This window comes from Gymnoscopelus microlampas, assembly GCF_963454915.1.
Source record: "Gymnoscopelus microlampas genome assembly, chromosome: 21".
Classification (NCBI taxonomy): Eukaryota; Metazoa; Chordata; class Actinopteri; order Myctophiformes; family Myctophidae; genus Gymnoscopelus; species Gymnoscopelus microlampas.
Window position 1 is genome coordinate 22,954,025 of NC_139958.1, and position 20,796 is coordinate 22,974,820.

The 20,796-nt window shown below is 39.6% G+C and overlaps 1 protein-coding gene across 1 annotated transcript; it reads right to left on the minus strand.

Moving 5' to 3' along the window:
* Positions 1-972: 972 nt before the first annotated feature.
* On the minus strand, positions 973-20,796 carry myo1hb (myosin IHb; the record flags this gene model as incomplete). The annotated part of the gene is made up of 32 exons (XM_084046607.1): positions 973-1,423; positions 1,510-1,609; positions 2,078-2,175; positions 2,671-2,741; positions 2,913-3,048; positions 3,308-3,363; positions 4,658-4,751; positions 5,093-5,176; positions 5,766-5,928; positions 6,410-6,494; positions 6,583-6,651; positions 6,753-6,829; positions 6,914-7,027; positions 7,249-7,366; positions 7,983-8,088; positions 8,176-8,256; positions 8,730-8,776; positions 9,536-9,630; positions 9,750-9,841; positions 9,980-10,060; positions 10,367-10,472; positions 10,562-10,629; positions 10,762-10,881; positions 10,961-11,032; positions 11,138-11,251; positions 11,709-11,807; positions 12,119-12,298; positions 12,405-12,485; positions 13,003-13,201; positions 13,599-13,714; positions 15,283-15,444; positions 20,767-20,796. The coding sequence occupies 32 exons, from the start codon at positions 20,794-20,796 to the stop codon at positions 1,397-1,399; spliced, it is 3,141 nt and encodes a 1,046-aa protein (XP_083902733.1). The 3' UTR covers positions 973-1,396.

Below are 20,796 nucleotides of genomic sequence, written 5' to 3' on the forward strand. Positions count from 1 at the left end.
CCTATATGTATTGCTTCTAACTTTATATATAAGGATTTCATTTTCTTTGTTTTATGGTTGTTTGTACAGTTTGTTGCGTGTTCTATGTCTCAAAGTGGACCACAATGGAAACAAGCTTTGGCTTTTTTGTATATAATCCACGTTGGCGTTTTCTAAATGGTGGCATTGTTGTGATTTTTTATTAAACTGACAATAAAAGTACTTTATTCTACACTAAATAGAACACACCCATTATCATTTACATTTGCTGCAGCTGTGTCAAAGTCAGCCTTGCCCTTTAGAGGATTTTTAATCTTTAGCTGGCAGCAAACTCATAATATTGCCATAGGGGTTTAGTTCCCCTCAAAAAATGTCTTAGCATGTACAAATGTTTTGCTTCAAGATTTGCAGCTTCCTGCAAACAAGTTGCGAAGCTTGCACTCATGTTTTCATTCATCTTAAGTCGGCTCATCAAGATGTCTAGGAGAATCTTGCCTCAAGAGCTCAGACTTAACGAAAAGACACGAACGGGAGATATCAGACTGCAAGATTCCTTCAGACAACTTGAGTTGAGATGATATGGTCAAATACCAAGTGTCAGACAAATACCAGCAATCTAATGTGTTTATTTTATGCTTTAAAGTTCTTTTCACATACAGAAGTAGTGGTACTTCTTGTATGTTGTTTCAAAACTATCCTCTAGATGGCAACCTACTCCAAGCTATTAACCTTGCGGTGTCATTAAAAACATGTTGAAATGATTAAGTTCCTCATAAATAATAGTCTTATTATGAGCTCTGATCAGATGTATTCATGATGTACACTGTATGTACCTAGAAGAAAAGACATGCTTTAGTTTGACATTTATCTTATGCTTTATTGTCCTTTACTGTAAATAAGGTACATCATTTGTGAGAAATTATAAAAGTTATGACATATATATGGCTTCACACATTCTAGTGTTTTTCTCTACCGCTAGTGTATACAGTATAAAACAAGATATCAGTTCCATCTAGTAAAAAAAAAAAAAAGTCTAGCCTGTAACTTAATGTTAGGACTTTTCATTTCATAAAAAATGTATAGGTATGGTCACATGGTGGGATTCAGTAAGTGTCTACTTACTCAAAATACTTCATCGATCAGACTGATGGACTCTGGCCAGGTTACACTATGCATGTTGTTGTCTCTTGTCTATAAATAAAGTGTTGGCTGTGGTTATCTAACAAAACGCTCCATCATACAGCAGGCTATAGCATTGTCATGAGATGCCTTATATTTACAAAATGAACTAACATTAAACAGATATTACTGTACTAGTAACATGAAGCTGGATTGTCCAGTAGGCTACACATGGCTGAAATTTGCAAATGGCTCGATAAGGAACTTGAGCAACATCATCTCAGCATCAGCGTAGTCATCATCTTGACTTGCCTCTTGTAGATTCCTGAGAAGCCAAGGTGTACATTCTATAGAACATATAATATGAGCAATAAGAATGAGATTGATTTAAATATTGGACTTCATACTCACCACCATCAAATGGCCATTCTTTGCCCTGTAGACCATGCACTCCTGACCACTCACAAAGTCAACGAACCCCTCTCGACCAGGCTGGATATCAAACCGTACACTGCAATAATGACAGTTTTACATATATGACGTTACAACATCAATGTCAAGCATAATTAATGAATTGTCTATCACTTAAAACTGCAATCCTGAACTGTTGTTAGTGAATATAATGTTATTTTGACTAATTGTTAAGGTAGATAAGGTAGAGTACTGTGTGTACACACAATAATAATGAACACAACTGTGGTGGTTGGAGGTGGCCTCCCTGCTTTATTACTAACACATTTAGACCTTGTGGACAGATAGGACACCTTCTGGTTGACAAGTGGTACTGACTGAAGCTCAAAGTTGCAGTATCTCCTTAGCTCAGTGATAGAAATTGTGTGGGAGACGTGGGTTCAGATCCCGGGTAAGACATGCATACGGATTGCAGCTTTAAGGTCTCCATTTGTTTGACTCTTTTAGAGTAAAAAACAACACATTGTTTTACAATCTAGGATTCAACTGAGAACATGTTGTACAGTACCTGCCCTGGACCACTTTGATGCAGGTCTGATTGTTGGCTATGACAGTCAGCTTAGTCAAGGCCTCAAACAGGTAGTCACACTGCAGCACCAGATCCCCCTGAATAAATCAAAATGATCATTCTTAGGCATTATTATTATTATTCAGATGTATTTCTCAGTTATGTCCTGGCCTGCAATGGAGTATATGTGTACAATTGTGTAATTGTAATATTACGCAATTATTAATGCAATAGTCTTAATAATTGTCGGTCGGTCGGATCTAGATGTCAGGGCCGCATCACAGCCCGAACCTCCAGTGATTTGTGCAAGGTATAAGCCCTATTTGAGCCCCATTGACTTCCATTATAAATGAAAGTTAAATATTTCAGGCCTACTGGCAGTGTGCACAAGAACTTGGTGCTAATCAGTCCATCGTGTGTGAGATTAGCTCCTGACACAAATAGACAAACAGACAGTCAGACAGACAGACAAGACCCTCTTCTAGACAGCTCACCTCTGAGGAGCTACGCGTAGTAAGAATTGCCCATTAAATAATCTGTGCCTGCCTACCATAGACACCAGTCTATTTATTGACTACTGTTGACTACTGTACCTTTTGCTTGATGTCCTCACATGTGACATGGAGAATTATGAAGTTGTCACTGAGATTGCTGACCGACACACCTATGAAAACAGAAGAAGATTGAGGATGTAAAACAAAACATATTGATAATAGTGGTACTTTACAGTGATAAAGCAAAACCTACAACACTTGCACACACATGCTCCCTAGATGTATGGGTAGGATTATTGGCTTTCCAATATCTCCTCATCACAGTGTATACAGCACTGTACTTTTCAGAGAGTTGAATTCAACTCGCTGCTTGATCTTGGCCTCTTCCACCAGGTAAGCTGCTGTCTGAGTGAAGATGAGCTGCCTAAGACGAGGCCTGAACCCATTCCGGTCGTACTTCACCACAGGAACACTGTACTGTGTGACAAACACATACAATGAATCAAATAAGGGCATTAGTACAATGAGTCACAATTTTATACTTAGTCGTGCGACAGTGTCACACGAAAGCCGATCTACAAGCTCATCATGCATCACATCGCAACGTGGTGTGATGTTCTATTTTCGCTATTTCAGAAACGTGTACCTATAATGACATGCACTTAATAGGTACGCCAGTTTGAAAGTGTCTAAAGGTCAATATGCAGGCCCTGAGTAATCTGCAAGATGAGTTTACCTTGATACGCTCATGGCGAATCATCTGAAGCACTTTGATGTTGATGTCGTCCTCACCTGTGCGAAATAACAGGACAAGAGTATTTGACATCAGAGCAGATTGGTATCAGCTTGGATATATATCTTTCAATTCAGTTTGCTTTTTGTTTCCATAACTAGCGTTCATTAATATTCATTAATTATGTAAGGATATTTGAAACGTTCCCCCCAAAAGGGATGAAAGCTATTAGGTGGAATAGCATGTGCATGCAAAAGTATACCTCTAAAGTAAAAATCACACCCAGTGTGAAGTGGGCGGTGTGTGGTCATCACAACATGACTCACTTTAAAAAAAGGATAAATGACTTTTTTTAAAGTCCATACTGCTATTCATAGGGCTGCACATGTGTCATGTGTTTCGCTAGCCAATCACAGTCCTGAATTTGCAAAGTCAGCCAATCACATTACAGTTAGTGGTGATGACACTAGCTGTAATGTGATTGGCTGATATGAAAAAAGTATCGATTTGCATTAACAATGGAAGGGTTAGGGGGTACACAAAACTTTTGGTCGGTGTCCAAAACTCACTTATAGGGGGCGGCTACACCGCCCCAAAAATCACACCCAGTGTGAAGTGGGCGGTGTGTGGTCATCACAACATGACTCACTTTAAAAAAAGGATTAATGACTTTTTTTAAAGTCCATACTGCTATTCATAGGGCTGCACATGTGTCATGTGTTTCGCTAGCCAATCACAGTCCTGAATTTGCAAAGTCAGCCAATCACATTACAGTTAGTGGTGATGACACTAGCTGTAATGTGATTGGCTGACTTTGCAAAAGTATCGATTTGCATTAACAATGGAAGGGTTAGGGGGTATACAATGCGTTGTAGACTATTGGCCAATCACGGTGCAGGATTGGTCGGTGTCCAAAACTCACTTATAGGGGGCGGCTACACCGCCCCAAAAATCACACCCAGTGTGAAGTGAGCGGTGTTATTTAAGGTCATCACAGTGATGGAAGCTCACTTAAAAAAAAGTAATTTTTTTTAAGTGCGTGGTGCTATTCATAGGTTATGAATTTCATCATGCGTCTCGCTAGCCAATCACAATACTGAGCAAAGGGTCTGAATACTTATCAGCCAATCACAGTACAGCGAAAGACAAATTTTCACGACGAATGGGTCATGGGTCCCAACCCCACTTATAGGAGCGGCTACACCGCTCAAAAATAACGGAATATTCTTTAAAGATAAAGAGAAAATAGGAAGGGAGAGCAAGACACTTCTGCTTCCCTCCTTTTCTCAGTGGATCTACATTCAGTGTCAGTGAGGTGCCACAAGAGGGCAGTGATAAGTCGGATAATCTTACTTATCCTGGTGTCCACGAAAGGCCTGCACACACTGAAGGGATAGTTTTCTTTCTTTCCCTTGAACATTGTGCTGGTCAGCAACTTCACCTGGATCTAGAAAGTGGGAAACACCATGAAAACAGTAAAGTCTTTAAAGCTGCAATCCTTAAGTTTCATTACAAACCCTGGTCCACATGAGAGACCATTTCTTCCACTCTGCAATAAGGCATCCCCGATTGGACAGGGGCAGTACTACTTTCCAACCAGTAGGGAGACCACCTCCAACCACTGCAGATGTGCTAGTTATTTTATATTGACATAATCTACCATACATATTGGTTAAAATATTATTTTATTCATTAAAATAATTATGTTCTGGATTGTAGCTTTAACAGCGTGTCAAAAATGGCAAGTTTCTATATTAGAATGACTGAGAAAAAAATATTGGACCATACCTGCGCTGTCCTTATTGGAGTGATACCTCGAACGTACTTCTGTACCATGTGGCGAATGTACATCTTATGTAAGAGCTCGGAGGCCTACAGAAACATTGTAGTCAGTAGCTGAGTTAGATTGATCTCATGCACTTACACAGTATAATCAATGGTGGACACTGTATTCAACCCCAGTACTTGAGTAAAATAGTATAAGTATAGATACAACTAAGGGAAAGTTGCTCAGCCAAATTTGTACTTGAGTTAAAGTACAGTCCTTAGTTGGAAAATATATTATTCAAAAGTCATGCTTTGAAAATGCTGAAGTATTTAAAAGTACAAATTACAAAGTACATTTTAACACTTTTTTAATATCGGTGCATTGCTGCAAAAAAACTATGTGAGCTTTTTGATTGGCTAATTTCAATACTTTGAAACAGTATTTTTATAATGTATTTTTGTAAGTTTGGGTCTTAGAAATGTAGTGGAGTCAAATGTACAATATGTGTCTTTGAAATGTAGTCGAGTTAAAGCAATAAGTTTCCCAAAAAAAAATAATACCAGATACAGATACTCACAAAATGTACTTACTGTAAGTGCAGTATTCAAGTGAATGTACTTAGTTATTGTCCACCACTGAGTATAATCATTAGCACCCTGTTAACAATGTACAAGTAGCAAAAGTCACATTCACCTCCTTCATGATCGGAGGAGGGGTTAGCCAATTGTTTCGTTCCAGGACTGTCTTGGGCAGGTTCTCCTTAAGACGTGTCAGGTAGTTCTGCCTTACGTATGCAAGGTACTCTCTGTTGTCTGAGGAAACCTCGTCATTTCTGGTCATGAAACCTTTGATGAACCTATATGTGTTTACAGAACATCGCATTAGCAGAGATGTAACGTCTGTACATCAAGTCACATTTCGTCGCTGTCGGGCAGAAACCTTGTATATCCAAAACCACAACATTTTCAGGAAATGGGAAAAAGAATCAGAATCACTTTATTTGTCACTTTCCCCATGTACTTACATACATGAATAATATGAAATACCGTTTCCCCCTCAGTCACTTGCAGTGCAACTGACTGATGGGGAACATGCGTTCTATTGGATCCAACTAGTTATTATTCATCCAAAATGGCGAAATTACCGATCTGCAAGCTCAAAACATGTCACAATGCATTGTTAGCTTGTAGATCCGCTATTTTGTCTACTTTTGCACAACGCTGTCACACAATAAAGTATGACATAGGTTATTCATTTATGAAAAAAACATCAAAAGATAAAATATTGAGATACAATGTTTCCGCCTGATGGGGACGATTAATTTTTGTATCACTTACTTCTTTATGACCTTGACAGCCCATGCCCTTTTTTCCCGCTCTTGCCTTGCTTTCAAACCTCTCCAGCAATTCTCAATCTTTGTGGCTGATAAAATAATACAAGTTGTTTAATTGTAACTTGGGGAAACGCGTAGGCGCCACATAAACATTTATCTCATCAAAGAATGTCTCACCAGCTTCTTTCTGTTTCTGGAATTCTCCATGCACCTTGTAGCCTTTGTACTTGGCCTGGATCCGTGTTGCTATGAGGTAGTTAATGAGACATTCAATTACAGTATATAATGCAAATGTTACATTCCTACTCACTGCATCCTATAACAAAACATTTAGAGCAATAAATCACCTAGCTCATGTTTGCAGATTTCAAATGCATCTTCTGTGGCAAACAGAGTTTTGGGATGGCGTATGAAAATCTTGGTCCTTTAGGGGAACAGAAAACTGTGGTTACTATCAACAGTATACCTATGTAGATAAAACAGATCCCATCCATTAAGTTTTCCTCACCTGCCCATCTTGTAGTCATTAGGCTCATATCCTAGGTGTTTTACCAGACACAGCACCCCATCTGCTGGAGTTCCCTTCCAGTTAGGCCAGGTGTCTGGACAGAGAGGCTTATACCTGAGAGGACACAAATCAGAAACAGAACACCTGAAACAGAATACCCGACATCAACAACAATCTCGGTGACACTGCCAAACATGCTTCATAGCACATACTAACTACTGTATGGCAAAATGCAATTTATTTTCTGCATGGAGTAAAGCAGAGCCCTCTCACTGACTGTATGAATGGATAAGAACAACAGTAGTGAGATAAGTGTGTGCATATACAGTAGGCACCTCTGGAGGAAGAGCTCGTATCTGCGGCGGTAAGCAAAGCCGGCTCGCCTGACCCGCAGGTGCTCCATTAGTCCCAGGTACTTCACTTGGTGTCTCACCAACACATCGTCAAACCGCCCTGCATTCAAGGCCAGGTCAGAAGGTAACATGCATCGGGTTATACAGTACACTGTAAACAAAGCCCATGCTCCTGCCAACATCCCGAGTTGATAGATTGGCACACTGAAACTGTTATGCGTCGATGGAACAAATCTGTGATATGTTTTCACCAAGGGTTGCTCAGTTTCATTAGAGGTTGTTTGGATTCCAATACGCCACATCTACCTTTATAGTCTAATGAAACAGACTGTTTAATATAAACATTCTTCAAAAGCCCTTTATTCATTTTGCTATCTGTCAGCCAACAACAGCACACCTCCAATGACCAGATTTACTTAACCATTTCACTACTCCGTCACAACTTAAACTGTAGCTGTAGCTATACTAGAAATGCAGTCTACCTTGCTGTTGGCATGGGCAGGCTTATGCAAACTGAATTTGAAAGACTTGTTCAAATGATGCTCGTTCATCTTCATCTGCTCAGCTGTTCAGCTTTATATTATTACGGAACATCTCTAAAAGAAATATCCAACCCAATAAATGTTGTTCGCTATACTACCAGGACCCACCTACTGTACCACCTTTAATGTTAGGAGTGTGGGATTATTATTTATTTATTTTTCACAATCCCTCACCTGGCTGCTTGCCATCATTGGGTTTAATGCAACGTAGGTATGAGGGCTCTTTAGACATGAGGATCTCAGTTAGACCAACCAGGCTGCTCTTAAATTGAGTGACCACCTGAAAGGTTGTAGCAGAACAGAAAATATGTAAGCACACAATGATGAGGCCATTACAGTATCAGCATCATCTGAATGTGTTTCTTACTGTTTCAGGTCTTTTCTTGCTGTCTGGCTCGGTCACAGGAAAGCAGTGCTTGATAATAGCATTCTGGGACTGACGCATGACCTTAGGGGGATGAAAAATATCATATGAATTACACATACTGTATTTAACCATGTATACCCTTTACTAATGCTGTTTAATAATTGTATTGTAACATAACATAAAATCATTCAGTTAAAGTATAAGGACATATGGCAAACATAGAAGAAAATAGCTGATCTGCATAGTCACAACGCATCGTGTTGCAACACATTGTTAGCTTGTAGGTAATTTGTAGCTATTTTCACTATTTGACGTACAATGGTTAAAAGTGCTATTTACGAAATGAAATCCCAGATAGGTTAAAGAATCCCTTCAGCAGCCTGGCACAAATATCTCTTCCCTCAAAAGTCCTGTCAGTCTATTCCAAAGCAATGCTTAACAATCAGCTCCTCTATAATTCACAGGTGTGCTTAACAATGAATAATACATAAGTTTGGCAGGAAACAGATGTCAGTCTCCATTCCAATTTTAGCTGTGGGCATGGGCACCCTTACCTCTTTAACATTCCTGTACAGGAGATCATTGTTCTTGTCCAAGAACCCTGAAAAATACAATTTGTTCAAGAGTACAATTGAGGGGATAACCGACCGTGGCTTATTTATTATGATCCTGATTGTGTGTGTGTGTGTGTGTGTGTGTGTGTGTGTGTGTGTGTGTGTGTGTGTGTGTGTGTGTGTGTGTGTGTGTGTGTGTGTGTGTGTGTGTGTGTGTGTGTGTGTGTGTGTGTGTGTGTGTGTGTGTGTGTGTGTGTGTGTGTGTAAAGAGCATACAGAATGTATTTTATCGAGCTGTATTACTCCAGAGCAGCTTAGTGGTTCTCAAAGTAGGGTCAGGGGACCCCCAGCGTCCTTGACGGGGTTCCAAGGGTTCCCCAGCAAAATGAAGAGCAGTTAAATTTCATCATAATTTCACAAATGAAAGTCGACTATTAGGTCTTAGCTTTATCTTAGACCCCCCAGAAAAACGCGGGCAAAAATCCTTGATTATGTGGGCTAAAAATCTTGATTATGCGGGCTAAAATCCTTGATTTTGCAATGAAATATGCAGGGTTTTTGCAATTTTATGCAGGGTTTTTGCAATTTTATGCGGTGCTGCCTTTTTGAAAAATCATTACCCCCGCATAATTATGTGACATTTTGTTTATTATGCGGTAAATTATGCGATCGCATAATCGCATTTTTCTGGAGGGTCTATCCTTATAACAACAAAAATCGTCTTTTATGAGACAATGTTAAGAGAGAGTGATGGAGAGTGATGGCTTGTTGACATGCAGTTCCTCAGTGTGTGCTGCATCGCTCACCAGTCACACAATATGTAACCTCCCCAGCATAGTGCGAGAGGCGGAAGTCTTCTCTTTCTAGTGTTTTCCTGGTTTTTGGATCTGCCAGTTTATGTCTGCAGGAAGTATACGAAGGTGTAGAGTGATTTTTGTTCTGCTAAGGTTCTGTAAGTTGATAGTGACTATACTTCAGAAAACTACAGGCATATGAATTAACATGAATGTCTGAACTCACGTGACAAAATGTGGATGACCGCTCAGCTTTTCCTCCAGCTTTTCAAGGAAGGTAAGATCCGTGGCTCCACCGGGACGTAAACATTCTTCATCCTATTTAAGCATACAGAATTGAGCTAATTGACAATTTATTTTTACATTTTGAATCTGCCATGGCCAACAATCAATCAGTCTGTCAGTCAGTCTGTCAGTCAGTCAGTCAGTCAGTCAGTCAATCAATCGTGACTTTACCAATGTGGAAATGATGCCTCTGTGTTTCTCCTCCACCAGGTCACAGATTATCTTATTGTTGAAAAATGGCACAGGTTCCCACTGAACATAACAGAGATCATGGGTTACATTGTGGGCCCTATGTCAACCAAGCCTGTTTTAAATTATTGTACAGTAATTTTTAACCTTTAATCTTTAACTTGTATATAATTGACTTAATCTCCCATAACTACCACGTCGCATCTTTGCATCTTGCACCCTAATATCACGGCCACTTATCCTATGTTTGACAAATGTTCATGGAACTTACTCTTACTACTTACACTTTATAAGTCACTCTGAATGAGAATGTCTGGTAATTGCCTAAATTGGTAATTGCTAACATATGTGAGTTGTAGGAGCATTTACTTCAATCCCCTCCATCTCATACTCCTCCTGTTCTGACTTTAGGGTCAGCTGGATGAAGAGCTGCTGGAGCTTCTCATTGCAGTAGTTGATGCAAAACTGCTCAAACCTGAAATAAACAAAAGCCAGTGTCATTATCAAGCTATTTGTTTCATAAATTCACTCTACAGGAGCCAGTCCTGTTAAGCAAGTCCTCACCTGTTCACATTAAACACCTCAAATCCATAGATGTCCAGCAGACCAATCACTGTCTTCCTGGAGGAATCCTATACATAAATCATATATAGCAAGGACACTTCCATCTGTACCCGGTTTTGAATGTACTGACTGGCAGTATAGTAGGTAAACCTGATGATAGAACAGAGAGTAAATTGCTTCTGTCTAGCCTATATACTCACCTTGTTAGCTAACGACTCATTAACTTTGTTGACCAGCCAATTGAAAGTCCGACCATAGATGGCTTTGGCTAGGGCATCCCTGGCATATACTGCATGGTCCACTGTGAAGGGACTGAACATCTAAACAATAGAACAAAGCAATCAAGTTACATGTGTGGTTTAAAGTAGGCCAACATAAAATTATCGTTAGTTATCTCACCTCCTCTGCTTTGGCTTCAATCTTTCTGTGGGTTAAGCTCTTTTGTAGCACCTGAGTAGGAATTCCCAGCAACTGCACAGTGGAAAAACCCAAGCAAACACATGACACCAAATACCTAGTAGCTCTCTTTCTGAAAGAGGAGGGTTAAATGATTTACAGTGTACTGGGGTCTCTCACCTTTGACACCCAGTGCAACTCTGGATTGTTGTTGAGAGTGGCGTATGCTCGAATATCTGTGTCAAACTTAATATTTCCGAGGTGGAGCACACTTCCAATAATTCCAAACAGGTGCTGCATTATACCCAGGAAGAAATACATTGTAAATGACCAGAAAGATTGAACTAGTAGTTTTGTAGGAAAACAGGCCCCTATCCCACAATGCTTAATGGTAAACTGAGCATGATTTCCCCCCTTGAACTTAGAATTATCCTACTGTAGAGAATTGAAGGACTGGACTGTTGAGTTGTTTAAAAGTGAATTGCTCCTCAGTATTCCTTTAAAGGACCGATCATCCAAACATGTCATAAGCATATTTTGGCGTCAAGGCTCGGTCTCAGGGTGGTCTTTTAAGTCTAATTCATACTTCATCACACAACCGTGTCACCCATCGAAAATAAAATATTTTCAACTGAAAATCAATCATTTTTGTCAACAGACACAGCCAAGGTATAAATTATTGCTTACAATCAACATCCCTATTTTTCTACCCAATGACATTATAGTTTATTGAAGAATTATGGAACCTCACCTCCACGTCATTCTCACTGAACTCTATGACAGAGAGGGCGTTCTTCACTGTCTTCCAGTCACTCTTATCGTTGATGGAGCTCACTTTGGCACAATCCCCCTTTTTGAGACACAGAGGATGACCATTAAACATGAAAAATCAAACCGTATTTACTGGTTCTAAATTGAAGCACAGGGCTCTGGCCTTACAATAATGATTTGAGTCCAAAGGGGGGAAGGGGAATTATTTTCTGGTCCCTGGTGGACGGAAAATTACTTTTACTGCTTCACTGAGCAGATGGCTGCTCAGATGGCTAAAGCCAAGGGTAGAACCAGTGACCTTCTGATTCCCATGCAGAGGGCCTCTCTACCCATTCAGCTACAGCTGCCCAAAGTGATAGATACTGGGAAAATAAGGTGTTGTCCTCTGACCTGTACCAGGTAATTATAGTGCTGGCAGTTCCTCTCCAGGCCAAGCCAACGCAGCAGTTCTTCATCTCCTCCTTCCACTAGCTGGTAAAAGATATGGAAGTTCCTCTCTCCATGGTTCTGATGTACCACACGCGACTTCTCCAGCAGGTAACTGAGGATGTGGCCTCCAACAGCCCCCCCCTGTGGGGGAACGATGCTCTATTCATACTTATGGTCCCAACAGCCATTACAGACATCATGTTGAAATTGTACATGGCAATTATAAACTGGAGTAATTTAATCTAACCTGGTGGTCAAACTGGATGTCCATGTACTTCCCAAAGCGACTTGAGTTGTCATTCTTCAGGGTTTTGGCATTTCCAAAAGCCTGTCAGGGGAAAAGGAGTGTTAACCACTTAAGCCTTACTCAAGCTGTGAGCTTGTAGATTTACTATTTTTGAAAAAGATATGAATATTACATTTATAAAAAAAATAATTTAAAAATATCGCTGTAGCTCGGGACTTTGTCACATAGCATTGCCTCCAGAATAGTGGGTGCCAGCCGAAACTGTGTATTTTTAACCTATTTCCCAATGTCGTATCAAAATGTAGATGTCTTCAGCAAAATGTAGATGTCTTCAGCAAAAACATGGTGGTCAAAATCAAATCTGCTGTGATTTTCTTTTTAACAGCCTGGGCGGATTTTAACACGGCAGGGCATTCCCAATCTGCTGCTCTCCATGTCCCAGAGCTACAGCGAAGGGGAAGGTCACAGAGATGGGGCTAGCCCAAAATAGGGATGCTGGCTGAAACTGGTTAAAGTGCTTGAGATTTTAATTACTTGGACCACATTATTAATGAAGCAGATGCCACTGGTACTCAAGATCCAGTCAAATGAAACCCACCTCAAGAACTGGGTTGGAAAGAACCAGTCGGTCTCTGACATTGTTCAGGAGTCTTGTGCTGGGGCAGCTGACAGCATAGTATTGCAGGATTTTCTTGGAGGCCTCTGTCTTCCCAGCTCCACTCTCCCCTGAGATCAGGATGAAGTGGTTGTTGACCTCACTCAGCATGGTGCGAAACACGTTGTCTGCAAGGGCATAACTGAAGGACAGCGACTGATTACTGCCAGCTACTTGTTTGGCTTTAAGGCTTTTATGTGGCTATTTGTGGGTGAGTTTTATCCTATGACAACAGTGGAAAAACGAATGTCCTCACTTGAATTACTGTAACATTCAAACCAGAACAAAAGTTTGATTAAGTTGCTTTTCTTCAGTATTACATGGAGGTTTATAATTGTATTTTAAGTAATCTTCTGGAGGTTGGTCAGGTCTACAGTACCCACATTTTTTTTCATCTTAAAGCCAAAGGACAATATAAGATCTCCTTGTTCTTAAGGCAATCTGAAAAATGTCCATGACAAATACCAGGCATTGTCCAGTTATGCATAGTGTTTTACAGCCTTTTGTGAAAGGTGTTATACAAAGAAAAGGCATCTTACATGTGAGGTGGAAGCTCAAAAAAGTTTACACCCATGTATGTATCCATATTTGTCTTGTTGTAGATGTCTAGTTCTTTATAGGGATTGACTGATACCAGAAGAGTTCCAATGTAGGTCTATAGAAAAAAGAAAGAAAAGGAGAAATTGTCTATTATACAGAGAATTATATGTATTCTATTGTCTTTTGAGATATCTTTGTCTGCAAATCTTTTTCTTTTATCACTTCTAATTTCACTTGTTTATCCTGTATCCTGTATATTTCTCCTGATTGGATGAAATTGGTATCCTGACCTGAAAAAGTATTTTCTGTTTACTTAAGAGCTGGACAGATGGAGAGATCTCTGTTATTGAACAAACACTCTATAGTGATGATTACTACAGTATCAGACAATAGAGCTATTTAACACTTATTTTAACAAAGAAATATCACTTTCGGCACCAAAACATCTGGCTTGCAACTGCTGGAAGGAGTATGCATTGTCAAGAGGTTGTATTGGCATTATGTGTCATATTGGTCTGGTGAAGCTCCTGGCCATTGATATTTAGCAATAATTTATCCCTAAAATATAAATGTTTTAGGGATGTACTGACCATATGACTGGATACCTGAGACCTGAAGTTAATCTCTGATTAACTTTATCTCAGAAATGTCTATAGTGCCATCTTTGAAATCTACATTCTCTATAGAAGCCCATTAGAGTTAAGAGTGTAATTTACCAAAAATAAATTGCAACATTATAACAGTATGCAATACAACAATAGGAATATACAAATACACAAGATGCACTGTGCAATGATTAAAAAGATGTGCACTTTTGGCACTTTTCCCCTCACAATTGGGACTGCTCAAAATTCTGAGATATAGTGTCATAATTGTGAGAAAACAACTCACAATTCAGGGTTTTTAATTTCATTCAGTTGCGGAAATGAGCTTCCAGAGTTAAAAATGTTCTATTGTAAGGTACAGGCTACACATGGTGAGTAATTGATGCATAAATGTTCATTCTCGGGTGTAATTCTGTAGCCCATGCAAGCCTATCTCTTCACCACATCAAAGGACAATGGTCATGGGCTGCTCTCTCACACACAGCAGTTACTCAAAATATGTACAATAGTTACAGTGTGATTGTGTGATTTCAAAACATAATAAAATATGTTACCCTCTAGTTTAGTAAATTACTGCGCCTATAGAGAAGTGGTTCTCAAAGTGGGGGCCGGCCCGGGACCCTCAGGGGTCCTTGAGTGGGTACCAAATGGACCCTTTTACATGTCTGTAACTCTGAGAGTGTACATGTGGACCACTTGTACTATCCCGGCCAGAGTTGTGTGAGTCCTTTAAATTAAAAAACGTTTGAGATGCACTGCTATAGAGTACTTTGAGCAAACTCATTTCCCAATATAGAGGTAAATTCTATACCTCCAAAACAAATATTTTAGACACTTTCAACCTGGTGTCCCTATACCGCCTACCGGGCATGTCATTATAAGCAAAACTTTTACATTTAAATATTTAATTTAATTTTCATTTGTTTTATATCATTTGCATCTCTCTATATGTTGTGAGCTTGTAGATGGGCTTTTTTTAACTATGTGAGATATGAGATGTGACTAGAGATTTGAAATTGCTCATTGGTGTGCCTTGGGCACAAAAGGTTTGAAACCCACTGTTACAGGATAGACTCACGTAGATGAGATTCTCATGGAAGCGCTTCTTTAGGTTGTCGAGGAAGGCACTCTCACTCGTGTAGTTATCCAGCAGAACGAAATCCTGGAGGCCCACGCGATCCCGGGCTGTCAGGGAACCCTCCATGTTCCGCAGGATCCGATTACAGCGCTCCTCTAGGCTCTGTGCCCAACCAGGAACCAGAAGTCAGTGATGCACAGTATCGCAACACAATAAATATGTATTTTAACAACTTAATTTGACATGGTCTCAATCACAGTATGTGCTGTATGTATCCTTCTAGAGGAAGTATTCTTCTCTATTTTAACTATACAATGCCTATCCCTACATTTCTATTGGCCAACACAAGGACTAAATGACCTGCCCTGTCCCTCTCTGTCCTGTTTTCTTCATAGTTATCTGTTTTTGGGTCTCTCTCTTTCTCTATCTCTCTCTTATGGCTCTTTCACCACCACACACGTGCCCTTGCGCATGCACAGGCCACACGCACACAGGATTGCATCCAACTTCAACCATTCATTCCACAGAAGACAACTCATTTCCTCTGCATTTGTCCCCATATCTGTGTGACTCCATTCACTTCCAGTCAGAGTGTCCTTGGCCACATCCTCTATGCCCATGACAATTTTAACTTCTCTCATCATTCATCATCTAATCAGGAGAAGGCCAATCCCTCAACACCAACGATACACAACTCAAGTCATAAATATAATTCAGGCTTCCAAACGAACTGGCATAAATATAAACCTTTTATTGGAATCAATTATGTGTTCTATACTCAGAGTTATATAAATATATGTGATGTATGCTACTATTGTGTGAAATAGTTCACAATAAACCAGCATTCACAATACATCTTTATGCACTTTAATTACAGTGCTATGACTATTACACTTCAATAGTTTAGCTTTCATTACTCTCAAATTGACCAAATTGAAACTTCCAGATCTCTAGCGACACTCACAATAAAGGCAGATGTTGTAAAAATGTCAAATGTCAACAATATTTGAAAGTTTGAAAGACAAATGGAAATATGAATATCCAACAAAGTGTTGCCAGAATAATTGTCCTGAACATTTGGCTTTGTCGAAGGGACAGGAAAGTAGTATGGCAGGAAACATTGATATATTACAGCCACCATTTCCTCCAATAGGAAACCATTAATAATGTAAAAAAAAAAGTGCAACAGAGGAAAAAAATGCAGGTGTGTAAAGCTGGACATGTTAGAGGTATCACCTGTCTGATGTCATGTTTCTGACATTTTATTGTATTCACAATTGTATTAAAAGCACAACATACTGCAGAACAAGTGAGGACACTTTCTATAAGAAGGAAACTGAGATATTTTTAACCGAAAACACAGGAAAGCTCTATCATTTCCAGATACTGGGTGGAAGATAGGCCAAGGGCACAAAATACAAGCTAATTCATCACATTTATTGTTGCCCTCTTGTTGCCCTCGTACAATTTCCCAAAGACAGAGGAAAGAGGCTTTCTTGACACATACACAAGGCCACATACTGTAGCCTACATATTATATGAGAGAGAGAGAGAGAGAGAGAGAGAGAGAGAGAGAACAGAGTACTGCAAGTAAATTGACAGTATAAAGACATTGAACTGTGAATATACTGTATGGCTCCCTGCTAGACTGTTGAGCAAACTCAATACCAACGTATTCACATCATCAGTAACCAGGGTGCCAAAAAACGAAACAATTTCCTCAAAGAGAGAAATATGCAGAAAGCTCCACAGTCCACAGCCCTTATTGTTATCAGAACATCACAGCAAAGGCTTTAAAGGCATTGTATGTAACGTTGCCCCGTGTTTACATAATAAAACAATAAATCCTTCATATCACTCTATACAGAGGTGGACAGTAACGGAGTAAATTTACTTGAGTACTGTACTTAAGTACATATTCTGAGGATCTGTACTTACTTGAGTATTGGATTTCTGGGATACTTATTACTCTTACTGGAGTACATTTTCAAGACAAATATTTTACTTTTACTCGAGTAATTTTCAAGGAAGGCTGAAAAGTACAAGTTACTTTTAGGTTCGCTGGTTGTTGTTTTTTCCCACTAAAGTGCAATTGGCCACACGTATTCGTCAAAGGAGGAACCGGCGCAATGTTCCCTGTAGCGTGCGCCCGGCCGAACAATGAAAAAAATCACCGCTGAAATCTGTTGCGCACAGAAAAAAACAACCACTCAGTCTGTGTCAGTGCAGCCAGGACGGGTGTGTGTGTGTGTGTGTGTGTGTGTGTGTGTGTGTGTGTGTGTGTGTGTGTGTGTGTGTGTGTGTGTGTGTGTGTGTGTGTGTGTGTGTCCAATATTGCCTTGTTTAAAAACAATAATCCGGCAAACAGCCCAAACAAAGTAGTCCATTGAAGTTGATAGGGACAACTCTTGTTGTCGAGGTAAGCACAACATTTTAGATCCCTTTAGAGCAGGCGTTTTCAACTTGTGGTCCCTGACCATGTTCCAATATGTTTTTTTCTTCTTGTTCCATGGAACAGTGCATATTATCGACCTGGTGACCTATGATGACATGTCAATGTTGTCAGTTTCTGGGAAGTTGGAGGTCAAGAAATTCCACAGAAAAGGGAGTTAGAATCTCAAGAGGGGGAAGTGTACCGGATTGCCTGATGGAGTCATCATTATTAGGAAATGTGGCCATATAATTGCATGTGTCTGTGTAGTCCATGGACCACTGGTTGAGAAACAGTGGGATGTATCATGGAATGCATGCATACAGTAGCAAGTGTTAGCAAAGCACTAATCTTAGTCTCACCCAATCTCACCCAACACAACAGTGGTCCCCATGTGATTCTTAATCAGGGTGGTGGTCTCTGGTTCACAATCAGTTGAAAACCCCTTCTTTAGAGAGTTTAAAACTATAAATATCACTGGAGTTTAGGCTAGCACTAGTATTTAGCTGCACATAGCAGTGACATATGGTATATGGTAGTTTACTTTTTTGCCTTGAATATTCTTGAAAGGCAAAGAGTGACATGCTTTGTTTTTTGCCTTGAAAACAATGCATGCGCCTTGAATGGGGAAACGTTTTTATTTTATTAGGACTCATAGAATCACAAAATGTCTGGGACCCATTCAAATGACCACTCCTGGGTCCTGACACCCACTAACTACATTGAAAACCTAACATCACTGCTACTGCTTAGATGAGGAGTTATTTTGTTGCATTGGCATTGCTGAGGTTTTAGACATATTTTAGTTTGTTCAAGACAGTATGCTACTTTTACTTGTAGGGAGTAAATTTAACCAGGAGTACTCTTGTGATGTTGTACTCTGTACTCTTACTCAAGTACTGGGGTCGAGTACTCTGTCCACCTCTGACTCTACCAGCAGTTATCAGACACTATTTTTTTGTATTTTGGTGTTTTCACTGCTGTTTTGGTAGACGTAGGGGTTTCATGTGTGTAGAATCCATTTCTGATGATATATTTTAAATTGCAGGTCAATCTCACCTCTCAATCTCATCTGGCAAGCAGGTGAATTAGTCCATTTGATCTATTCAACTATCTATTCAATACGTAGAAATGATCTTTCTGATTACTTTTTTTTGTTGATTCGCATTCATTTAGGGACCTAGAATGATTTTAAGCTTGGTTGTCCAAACAGCAACTTTGGGCAACTCTTGTAATTTGCATAATCAAAGATGGGCACTGAACGCCATCTTAAAGCTGTTACTTTTGACCCGCTTGTCCTAGAATGATGTGTAATATGTATTTTTTATGTGTGTACTGTAGAATGTGCTGATGTTCTATTTTCAATTGCAGGTCAAACTCATGTGCTAAAGGTTAAGTCAAGGTTAAATTGTTGTATTTCCAACTGCAGGTCAATCTCACGTGTTACAGGTCAGGTCAAGGTCGATCTCGCACTTTCTCTGCACATTCACAATGGTGAATTGATGAGTGACCATGTCTACTTTGGGCAACCAAGCCAAAATTGTTCTAGGACACCAGATGAATACAAATCAACCAAAAAAAACAACTATTTAGGTTTTTGAAATTTAAAATAGACTAATAGTCCAACAGATGATATATGCTTCTGTGATACAGTTGGCCTTTAAGTAACAATACCGGTGCCCAAAGGATAATAGAGCACCGAAGTCTGACGTAATTTACTCATCCTACCTGGGTTGCGGTTTATTTCCCCCATTCAGAATTCCCATAGACTTGTTTAATATCGCGTCAAATAAGAACTGTGCTCCAAAAATAAACAAATGACCCCGGCGGTTTGACTCATATGGATATGAAACATCAACTGACTGTGAGAAAACGGAAATTCCATTGACACTGATTTCCGGAAACAAAAACAATCACTCTGAAAGGTCAACGTCATAAGCACCTGGTCCTGTCACTCCGTTTGTGAATAGGCAGGCTGGCACAGCTCAGAGCATGTGGCAGAGATTTAACACTCTTTCAAAGGGACTTTCAAATGGGTTCTACACTCCGCAGCAGCCAACATCACAATGTATAACTCAGGCTGTAGAGAAGAGGGATGACATACAGTAGACCGGTGACAAGCCATAGAAGGAAATTATGTCTACACTGCATGGAAAATGGAAAAAAGAGCAACTAGACACCAAAAACTTTATGTCAGGTTAAAACGGAACATGAAAGCCTATCTGACCTGGAGACCATCACCCGAGAGGACACTCCATTGTCCATGACTCTCCACTATTGCATAGGATCCTGTTACTTGGCCACAAAGTGGCAGTTAGATTCCTGAAAGAGATAGCACTCTTCGTGGCCCATTGACTGACACCATACATCACCCAGGGCAACACACATTTAGGGGGTTCCAGGTGTCTAGAGAAACCTGAGGATCGGATTGGACAGTACCCTCTCGGAAGCTACAGTATTTTAAATGCAAGACTTCAACTTCAGCTTAATTGTCACATCACAGCTTTACAAGTGTTAAAAAGTGGGTGAGATTCTTTGTCATACAAGCTCCCATCATTTGCATTTGTCAAGAAAGGAGAAAAGAATAGAGATAGAAAGAAAACAAGGAAAACTGTTAAAATAGCAGCAGATAACTGATATATTAAGATATATAGTTTAATGAACAATCGCAATAAAATAGCTACAGATACAGAAACATAATCCCTGTCACATGTAGGTGAGACATCATTTAGCAGAAGATATCAGACATGTCAGTGTAAACATAATTGCCAGTGACATATAGTGTAGTTTAAGTGTAGGTTTAATTAAGATGAACAAAGACTTCACATCTATAACAGGTTAAAAAGTATTGAAATAATATTAGTTGGCTGCCAAATTGAATATTTTGTACAGTACATGTACAGCAGGACCTAACTTGTTGCTTTTTTGCTCGGTGGATAAAGCAAACAAGTATAAAATGAATCAAGTGAGCATGGACACAACAGCAGTCTAATCAAAAAACTCAATTACAACTAAATTACAACAAACAACACATACACACTCCATGTCATTACCTCTTTCACTTCCAAAGTATTGTGAGTCAT